At 41.5% G+C, this 10,729-nt stretch overlaps 1 protein-coding gene across 3 annotated transcripts; it reads right to left on the bottom strand.

The window, feature by feature from the left end:
- Nucleotides 1–2,180: 2,180 nt before the first annotated feature.
- Nucleotides 2,181–9,968, bottom strand: TEX30 (testis expressed 30). 3 transcript variants are annotated; one of them, XM_013954231.2, is made up of 6 exons: nucleotides 9,680–9,937; nucleotides 8,667–8,765; nucleotides 7,678–7,908; nucleotides 5,957–6,008; nucleotides 3,856–4,061; nucleotides 2,181–2,656 (listed from the first exon to the last, which is right to left on the bottom strand). In XM_013954231.2, the coding sequence occupies exons 1-6, from the start codon at nucleotides 9,695–9,697 to the stop codon at nucleotides 2,483–2,485; spliced, it is 780 nt and encodes a 259-aa protein (XP_013809685.1). In that variant the 5' UTR covers nucleotides 9,698–9,937; the 3' UTR covers nucleotides 2,181–2,482. The 3 variants fall into 3 exon arrangements, with proteins under 3 accessions (XP_013809685.1, XP_067149860.1, XP_013809686.1); XM_067293759.1 differs by lacking the exons at nucleotides 8,667–8,765; nucleotides 9,680–9,937 and adding an exon at nucleotides 9,945–9,968; XM_013954232.2 differs by lacking the exon at nucleotides 8,667–8,765.
- Nucleotides 9,969–10,729: the final 761 nt, after the last annotated feature.

Here is a 10,729-nt window from a genome sequence, read left to right as displayed (position 1 = left end):
TTACTCTTGACAATAAGGAATACTTTGTTGGATCATTTGGTAAGCCACATATGCCATATATTTTAAAACTATAATAAGCTAAAGTCTTCAATGATATTTTTTACATTACAACACCAAAATAAAGCTATCAATCCAATCTCCTGACCAAAGCATTGCAGAAATCATCTGAGCTCACCAGGGCTGGCTCGGAGTACATTTAAGCAGCTCTGCAATGTCAGGCACAAAAGCTGCTCCCAGGAAGGACCTCCAGGCTAGAACTGACTATTCACCTCAGACTGATTGCTCTGTAGCAGCAAGCTACAAGCCATAAAGGCACAGAATGACAGAAGCAGGTTTGGGGAAACTGTTGGTTGTGGAGATGAGCCGTGTACTCAGGAGACAATACCAAGAAGCTTTTTACAGGACCAACCAGCCATTCATCTCAGGGTCAGGACTCATGACTATAGCTGAGAACAGAAGCCATTTCCCAGTAAAACAAGAACATGGCTGAGCTTTGCTCTTTTCAAGGCCCAGGTGTGCCAAATCTCGGCTGGACCAATGAGCACCTCCTAGTGGGACAATGTTGTCATCCATATGAGATCTTTTAGAGACAAGATACAAAAGACATGCTTCTGGCCTTATGGGACATTGGTACTGGCTTAAAGGAGCAGCACACAAAATTTCTAGGCCCATTTTCAGGCAGGTCCCTGGTGGCTAATAGCTGATCGCCACCTGGGACATCCTGGACACTATCAACACCTTCTGGATGTGCAACTTGCTGAAAAGTACCAGGCTGATCCAGGAAAGTGGGCTTTCCAGTTGTCTCAGAATACAAGATCTTTCCCAAGAGCCTCTCTGATTTCAGAAATTGCCTTCTGTAGAACAGCCCACAACAGGAAAGCACACAAAGCTTGTGTTTCAGAAATTCCTCCTGGGACAAACAGGTTTTCTTTCCCACAAAACCAACAGTAATGATGCAATAATACTTTGTGCATCAATACAGTGACTGTAACACATACCCCTAACACTTTCTACCAAAGTCCCCATTCGTATTGAGCGGCTAGTGAACATACCTTTTTGTGGTTCAAGGTTCACAGGCCCTGCCTCCAAGATCAATTTGACCCCTGCACAAGATAGATAGCACTGTCCAGATCATGAGCACTTGCTGTGCACTTTGCATGCATGCAGGGAACCCTTTCGAGCCCAGTGGACAGGTTGTTCTTGCCCCTCAGAATGATGGATGGGATGTTTTTATTAGATACACAAACAGGTGCCCAATTCAGCAGTGTGCCAGGGAAGACTAAGTAATTAACTCCAAACCCGTTCCACCTTTGTACATTCGCTTATAGTCATAACTGCAGCTTGGCATTATGTAGCCTTCCGGTTATTTGGCTTAAGGCAGTGAGCATATTGTGATATTCTTTGGCTATACCAACAAACAGGTTATTCATAGTGGGGAGGCCTGCAGCTGTAACACATACAAAGTACATGTCCAATCTTCAGAGTTCAGTGTTGGAGACCTGACTTCCTCCTTCTAATGGATGATGAGGTCTGAACCCCCACAGGCCTCCTCCGAGTCTTTCTGCCAAAAGCCTTGTGAAACACATCATATAGGCAGAACTGCTTCCTCCTCCAGGAGTTCCTCCACTGGTAAAAACATCATTTGGTTTTTCTCTGTTTTAATCTAATAGTCTTCTCCACCTATCTCTCCAAAGAGCCTGTGAGAATAGAGACTTTTCTTTACATAACAGATTGTAACAAGCTAACTTTTCAAAATTGTGACCCTACTAACATTCTTTGTTCCTGATGCATAAAACTGCTTGCAGTACCTTGCTCCCATTCCCCTCCTCCTCCACCACATGCAGGTTCAGAATCTGGCTCTGTAGGGTAGAGACATTGTAAGAGTGGGAGACTGCTCTACTTCTGCCACAGTTTTTGAAGTGGATTGAGGTCAAGGATATGGCACAAAGGTAGGGGAGTACAAGCCATATTGGGCAGTCTTGTAGGACATGGTGGCAGAATTCTACAAATCAGTAGAAAAAAGTTTAATTTTAAAAAACAACTTTTCAAAATAAGGCTTAATTTGAAAAATATCTTTTCAAAACAACCATAACATCAGTAATATACCCAGAAATAAAATATAGCTAAAGATTCAGAGGCTTCAAAATAGATTTCCCCCCCCCAGGATATTACTTTGAATATTAGTCAAAAAACCATTTATTTGGTAATGCAGATCAATAAATGTATACAGGCATTTTCATGGAGATATAGAAGAGAATGCTGCCCCTGTACTGAATATTTGGTACATTGTGTCCTTCTCCTTTAGAAACAGTTCTTTATTGTTTTACACAGTTTTTACATTCATACAAAGTTATACTTGTATTTACACTTAGACCACTCCGAAAATATTTGTTTTCAAAAACCTGTCTATCAGAAATAACAAACTCTCTCATCTGCTATATTTAGGAAATGTTAACCTAAGGTATTACTTAACAGTTGATAATCATTTGTCCTCCAGTTCAATGTTTTCTCTGAGCCAAGAAAAAACCTGTGTGTTTATTTCTTCCATGATATCATCTGTTGTTCGTCCTTTGACTGCCATCCCATGGTTTGCTTTATCAATCCAATGGATTTTTTTAGGGGCTTTCATTTTGCTTGCCACATCTTCTAACAATTGCTATGGAGAAAATCAAGAATGGGAAAAGTCAGAGAATCAGATGCTAAAAATTGTGCAAGTTACAGCTGTTCCTTTACCTGTGCAAAACATAATAGGCAAATATTTAAAAAAAAAAGTGGAGTTGTGTGCACATTAAAAAGATGTTGACAGAAAAGATGTGACAATCCCATATTCAGTAATGGAATTTGCTAAAAGGTTAGCCCTCAGTGTCAGTCCATCACTCAAATGAAAATAGCAGAAATTTAGAACTTCAAAAAATTGCAGAGGTCATAACCCTGTGAAGGCTCCTTCCCTTGCACTGATAAGGAATCTACTCTCACTGCCAGAGGGTATTACTAGCAATAAAATGATAGAACTTGTTAAGTCAAAGTTGTCTACAAGGGCAGAATATCAATATAGTTCCCTAGAGACTAGCTTTGACTTGACTTTCCCGGGAAACAGATCGAAGATAAATGATAAACCAGCCCAGAAATAACTAAGATTTCCGCTGTTAAGACTCCAAGTATCTGCTGGTTACTAACACAACTAATTTTGGTTGCAACCCCTTAAGAAAGTGTTATGACTCCCTATAAACTGTCCAGGCATGGAAAATGCTAAGCACACAGTCTCAAATTCGAGTAGGACTGCTGAAGGACAACATACATGTACTTTGCAAGAAAACAAAGCAGAAAAACATTATAATCTGATCTCTGAACACTTGTTTTTCATCTCAACAAAAATACCACTTTCTTTCACAGATGTCTGTCTGTGGGCAAAACTGCTTTGCTGGAAAAACGTGTCACGAAAATATGATGAATGTGGATTGGTGGCATAGTACAGTGTTTCTATTTTGTAACCTGAAATGGTTAAGACAGAGTTAAGACAGCACAGCAAGTAACTCTCTCCTTCCACATACTGTTTATAATTTGGTACAACCTCTCCTATCAAGAAGGACAAAACATTTAAATCAGCAATATTTTAGTGGCCCAGAAATGAATTTATTACAGCAGCTGATCAAATATGAGCCAGAAGTGCTGAACAGCAAAAGAAAGCACCTCAGGTTTCCTTAATTCTGATGGAGACGTTTCCCACCCAAAGCTTCCTTCAGAATATATATATTTAGAGAAGACTATTAATCAAAGTCACAGCTGTGGATACCAATACTAAAGTCATTATTCCTCCATACTGCCCTTCATAGTGGCATTCACTGGGATACTCACTTTTCCACACATCTCATCTGCTGATCCTGAGACAAATAGCACTGGACACCTGATAAATAATAAATCCTCGTCCCGGAGCTTGGACTGAAGTTTTGGTCGATGCAACGGGTAAGATAAACATACTAAGCCTTGGATGAAGTCGTCATCACTATCCTGGCTAAGCTGACGTATCACTGAGGCAGCAGCTCGTGAGCCCATGGAACGGCCTTTCTCCCATGTAAAAATAAAGCAAGAAAATATATCCACTATCACCTCATCTACATTCTGTTAGAATAAACAATTCCTAAAAACAATCTTAAGTGTTTTTCAGTGCACCAGTGGTACAAAATACTAGAGATACTCTCATTCATCAACTCTGTGGAAAATACTAACCAGAATTTCAGTATTTTCTGATAAGATAACTGACTGGTTATATTATGGTTTCACATCACTATTTAAAAAAGGCAAAAGAAACGGAGAGACATCCTTTGGAATACCAGAAAGGATAATAGTTCATCCTATGAAAAAAAAAAAAAGAGAGGAACAGGCCCTACATTCCAGACCTTTGAAATTCTAAAGAACAATGCTATTATCTTGTATTGCTTTTCTTATGCGACCTTAATCTGCTCAGAGTAAAAACAAAGTTTTGTGTTCCTTGCCCCCAAACCAAATCCAGTAAGTGTTTATGCACACCTCAAATTTCAGTCTAAAACTAAAAGTAAAAATAGAAAGGGGGTGGGGGGAAAATGAACCTGCTGCATGAATAACAGCAAGGGGGTATCAAAATATCTCCTTGAAGAAAAGGCATATGAGTTTACGATGCTCTAAAATTGAGTGTTAGAAGTGGCCGATTCCAAAGGGACTAACTTATATTAAGGTGGATTTGGTTTAGGTTAGTTGGAGGACATTCAGATTTTCCACTATCAAGTTAACCCCAGTCACCCCCAAGGAGTCAGAAGGATGTACTGGGAACCCAATCAATTATTTTTGTATTTTGTCAGAGAAAACATCCAAGATCTAATAAAATTGCTCTTCCCATACTACATCCCAAGCTTCCCCTGCACTGCCATGCTTTCCAACTTTTTGCCAAAAATAAATTTAATTAGCACATATCTTCTCCGTCAAGCTTGTTAACAAGAAATATTAAACAGATCAGTTCCCAGACTGAGTCTTGAATTCCATCAGCAATCCCACTCTAGCTCATTAATCCCTCTTTTGGCTGCTTCCTTGCCCATCTAACAATTCTTGTACTAATTTCTAGCTAAATTATTTCCCACTTGGTTATATAGCACAGTAGTAGCTGGAATCCAGGTAGGATGCATCTACTTCACTTTTCACATAATATAACTGATTTTCTATCTGCCACTGGGTTTATTTACCAAAATCTGCCTTGGGAAAACAGCCATTTGCAATAACTGGAATTCTTCAAAACCTGTAGTAATCCCGTACATGTGGATTATCAGAGAAGTCATGCCCTTTCACTTAGAAGTAGAAAGTTTTCTCTCAAAGAATCTGGAAAACATGGCCTATTGCTCCTTCTGTCCTTCTTCTGGAGCAAAATCTGCAGCAGCCATAAGGATGGTGAATAGGTCTAGACAACCATACTCCCACAGGAATTTTTTGAAAACGTCAAGCTAGATATTCCCATTTTTGATCCAAGAAGCAGTGCTGCTCAACGCAGCTACTAGAGAGCCAAGTTGTATACCTGCCTGGCTCACTCACCAGCTACAGAGCTTGTAGGCTTCAGCTCCAGGTTGACACCCAAAGGCAGATGATGTAAGTGGCTTTGGCACCCATGTTCCCATTGCAGTCAGTGGACAACTAATCAATTAATGAAGATCACAAAGCGTCCAACTTTCCATAAAGGAGATCCTACTAACAGACAGTTGAATTGCTCTCTCTAGGCAATCTCTAGTCTCCCTAACTAGTAAGAGTTTATTTAGCTTGTTCCCATGTTAGACATCAAGTGTTTGGTGCCTATCTCAAACTGAAACCCATCCTCCACATCTGAAGTTCATTCATTTTTTTACCAGAGCAGGGCAGACTTCAAAAGCGAGTAATTACAGATTACAACTACTAAAGCCAGTATAAGAGAGAAAATTATAGATAATGAAAATCTTACCTGCAAGGAAGACACCTGAAAGTTTATAATCATCAGAAAGCTTTAAGTATTCCTGAAGAAATAAGATAAAGTGAAATATTTCAAGTCACCAAGTCAGCAGCATTAAGACAGCTGAAGGGTTTTGTTCCTGTGTGTGGCTACTAAACATGAAATGGGAGGCATTTTCCCCTACCGATTAAACAAAGAACATACATATACACAACATTTTGTTTTTCACACAAATAACCACATAATACTTTGTGGCAAAAATATAAGATAAGTAATAATCATGAGCAACTTCACATTAGTTCTCAGCAAGTCTGAAAGTTCAGATAGGCTATCAAGTTACCAAAACGTACCTAATTACCGTGTATCAGCCTAGTTATAGTAACAGACCACATCCAGGCTTTTGGCCCATCACAAGGTACAGTAAATTAAAACCCCCAGTGAAGGGTTTTTGTGCTAAGGTCATGTATTTTACTTTGTATTTCCAACAAAAAGGTTAAGTTACAATCAGTTACTTTTGACAGAAAAGATAAAATTCAGCAACAGAACTTTTTCAGTTTACAGAAGATAACTAATTGGATTTTTTTAAATTAGTATCTACTATCTTAGCAGAGCCCTTTAAACTATGGTTATGCAGTAGCTAGCATGTAATATAAAGTGGCTAACAACATTATGCTTTGAAGAAAAATATCAGACACATATAGAGCAGACACATTAATACTAGCAAAGTCTTACTTCAAAGTAACAGGCAAATAATCACAATGACTTCATGCAAATTAATTCTTTAAGAACTGGACATAGTTCCCCACGTAAAATATCTGATGCCCTTACAAATCCTACCCGAATTTTGGATTTGATGCAAAGTGCTCAGATTACCTTCCCATGCCCTAGATAATCAGGGGAACAGTTTCACTCCTTTCTACACACTCCAGAACAGACTCTAAGCTGATACTATTATAGCAAAAGGTTGCTCATTTTAACAAAATCTAGGTATGTAAGAGCATCTTAAATAAAATAGTAGCAGCAAAAAGAAATAAACACAAACATATAATGGTTTAAACTGATTTTGTAACCAAAAATTATTTCGGCATCTAGGGCCCTCACATGCTGCTTCCAATCTCCTCTGCCCCAAATCTTTCTGCATCCCAGAGTCCCCTGCTCTTCCTTCCCCAAAGTTTGTTCTCTCAGTGCCAAACACTCAGAGACCCAGCACAATCCCCAGGTCACTTTCTTTTATTTGAAATCCCCTCTGAAAGCTGTATCCCTTATTCCCCTTCTCCTCACCAAGCACCTCACCAGGCTCCCAGAACATCTACCTTTCACCCCCACCCTGCCCAAATCCTTTCATTTTTCCCAGCTAAAAAATCTCTCCCACCAAACATCCTTGCTCTATTCATGCCTTTGTCTCAAGCTTTTCCTGCTCTCCTTGAACTCAAAGCCATATACTTGCTGCAGCTGTTCCAACTACTACCTATCTAAAAACTGCTCCTGTTGTTTCTGCTCATGGCCATTAGCTCCATGGTGAGCTCCATTCAGCTAACTAGTGCTTCTGCTTTTTCCATAGCTGCTTGACTAATCTCTGGTGGTAATTTAGGAAATTCAGAAGCAGACAGGATTTTTTTTTTTTTTTAATCAGCTGAAAACAGTTCAAATCAAGGAAAAATTGGAGGTACTGTAGCCCACTCTGGAAATATATCCATGGATCTGAGCTTTGACAGAATTTGGTCACTTCTTACCACAACTGCTTTGTATGCTTTAGCCCTATAAGCAATGTTAAGGCCTTTACAAGTAAACCGCAGGCACAGAATTCCACGGGATACAAGATAGGCTGCCAAAGAAACTAACTGACGGAAATTCATATCTCCTCCAGCTCCATGGGTAAGAATCACTCCATATGTTAATTTCTTCTTTGGGACAGAAAAAATAGCATCCAGATATTTGTTTCCAAAAGGTATTTTCACTTTAACCTAGAAACAAAAACAAAAAAATATAATGAGAAAAATGAAAGTATTATTTCCAGCCTATAAATTATGATAATGAAAACCAAATGATAGGGGGAAAAATTCTGTTTAAGAGTACTAGATGGCACTACAAGGGAATACTGTAACTCTACCTCTGGTTCAAATATTTTTCCATGCGATTATGAGCAAATCCCCTTACCACTCGGCACTTCAGTTTCTCCATATAGAAAATGAAGGAACCAAAGCTTCCCTAGCTTCATAGGATGTTTCACAGCATAAATTGACTTCTTACTAGACATTCTATGTAGCTCTATATCTATTGAGTGCTAACTGCCACTGTTGACCTGAATAGCTCCCCACAATTAGAATTTCCTATAGTGAAAAAATATTTAGACTCTGATCACTTATTGCAATGCTTTTGGATCTACAGAGCCCCATGGAGTCTATAGGGCCAAGAGAACTCCGTGTTGGCTGCAACTGTCTAATGCTGTAGCTGTATGATCCATGTTCAAACTTGATTACATAGGGAAAACACTAAAACGGAGCACCATGAGAAATGGATTTGAATATACTAGTTTTAGACATTAAACATAACTTTAAAGCTCTTGAAAACAGAGGAAAACATACTGGGACCAAGATGGGACCCCTATTTCATACCACTGTATACCCAGCTGCCACTGCTTCTCAAATATTCCTTCTTGGCAATGATCAGAGGAACCAAGCAAGGAAAAAAGCGGCTGTCAGCTGTGTTACAGAATTGCTACCTTTATAGCCTTTTCACTGCTCAGCTGAAATGCAGGAATGCAAACAGAGGGTGCCAAAAATGGGATGGCAGTATGAAGTGTATGGCAGTCAGCAGTCACCTATATACACATAGAGAAAGAACACCAGAAATCTAAACATCCAACACTTCTGCTTCTTGGCTACTGAGATACTGCTCAGGGTAGCCTCTCAAGGAAGATACCAAGTCATGCAGGGCTCCACTGGTCAACACCCATACTGTAAGTTTCACCTAGAAAGGCAATGGTAGCAACACAGATCAAAGCTGATATGACTCACTAGGAGGGATGTACAGTTGCCACAGACTTATTACCTTAAATTTCTAATGGTAAATTAGGAATATAATTCCAAGTAGATTGTTGCTATGTATTCAGCCACAGCTGTTAAAAGAAGCGAAGCATTCTGCAACCTTTCTAAGCAAATTACACTATCTCCTCGCAGTATGTAGGCACTGCTACCCACATGGTAAACTCAGGCATGTGCAGACTAAATGATTTTTCCAACAATACACAGTAAGGCTGTGGGTGAGGACTTGAAACCAGAATTGTAAACATTTTGTTAGTCTACTAGAGGACACCAGTTCACTTTTAAAAAAAGCAGCAATACATAAATAAAAAATGAGAATTATAAGCATAAATGCATTTTCCAGTATCCGCATGAATGCAAAGCTACAAAACACCACGTTGCAAATGCAATGTTGCCTGAAATATTTTGACTTTCTCTATTTGCAGAACTTGAACTCTGTACAAAATTTAACCAAGAATTTCTTTCATAGTTCCTTTTTAAGCAAAGACCACAGAGTTAGAAGCAGCAAGCTTGGAAAACAACCCAAAGCCACAGGCCACCTGAGACTGACAGCTCGGCCACAATGACCGCTTATTTCAACTTTTTCACTGATTCCAAAGGGCCGAACCAGCAGAGTCACAGTCATCGGTGCGCTAGGCGGGGAGACCTCCCGCGCTCGGGGGCAGCGCGGGCACAGGAAGGCCGGCCATACCTCTGCGTGCCCGCTCATTCCTCTCTGAGGGCAGCGGCGTCTGCCCGCAGGAAGGCGCCGCGGTAAAGACACCGTCAGTGAGGACGGCCGCCTGAGAGGGGAGGAGACGGGCCCAACCGCGCAGGCCACAGACACCTCAGCCGCGCACCCAGCTCCGGCTGCCCAACGGCCGCCCCACGCGCCCCGCCCCTAGCGGTTAACGGCCCCCAGGGCTGGCGCGGCCGTTGGGGAGGGCGGTACGCAGAGGGGGAGAAGAGCTGAGGACCATGCGCGCGCGAAGCAGCAGCTTGATCGACCCACGCCGCCGCGCCGCTCGGGATCCTTCTCCCCCTCCCACCCCCCGCCCTGCTTGACGTCACGTGAATGACAGCCCTCCGCCCTCCCTCCTGCGGGCAGGGCATCTGCAGAGGGCTGCGGCGGTGCTTGATTGGCGCACGGAAGAACGAGGCCCCGCCCTCGGCTGCTAGGGGCGGGGCCTGAGAGCCGCCTAGCTGGAGGCGAGCGGCGGTGGTGGGGGGTTAATGGCGGAGGCAGGGAGGCGGAGGTGGTTGTAGCTGTGTAGCTGGCGAGGGAGAGGGAGAGAGGGGGAGTAGGGGCTCGGAGGCCGCTGAGGGGCTCGGGCTGGGGGGGTGCAGGCAGGATCACCTCTAGAGCTACAGTTGCATGCACACGTTTTGCATAATGCTGGTAGAGTCATCCTTTAGGGAGGTAGGATGTATATTTTGGAGAATCTCATAGTGACACCCATATAAGCAAAGAAGGCCTTGAAGAAGAAAAAAAAATATGGACTGCAAGTGATAATTCTGAAGAAATAAAGATTATTACTGAAGAATAGCCTGGAAAATTGGGTTCTCACTGACTTTATGGAATATGGATTCGAGCCTTGCTATGAGCTGGGTGCCCAGAGCTACATTAGATAATTTTTCTGGCTGCTAGCTGCATACTGGGTCAATGTGGTGGTCAGTAACAGAAGAGACAAACTACACCATTAGAGTTTCAAGTGCCAAAGTCTAGCTATCCCCTAGGTTGTACTTAAGCTTGTACAATTAA

The sequence above is a fragment of the Apteryx mantelli genome, chromosome 1 (genome assembly GCF_036417845.1).
Source record: "Apteryx mantelli isolate bAptMan1 chromosome 1, bAptMan1.hap1, whole genome shotgun sequence".
In the NCBI taxonomy this organism is placed as follows: domain Eukaryota; kingdom Metazoa; phylum Chordata; class Aves; order Apterygiformes; family Apterygidae; genus Apteryx; species Apteryx mantelli.
Note: the sequence above shows the minus strand (reverse complement) of the source record. Positions and strands in the feature narration are given on the sequence as shown.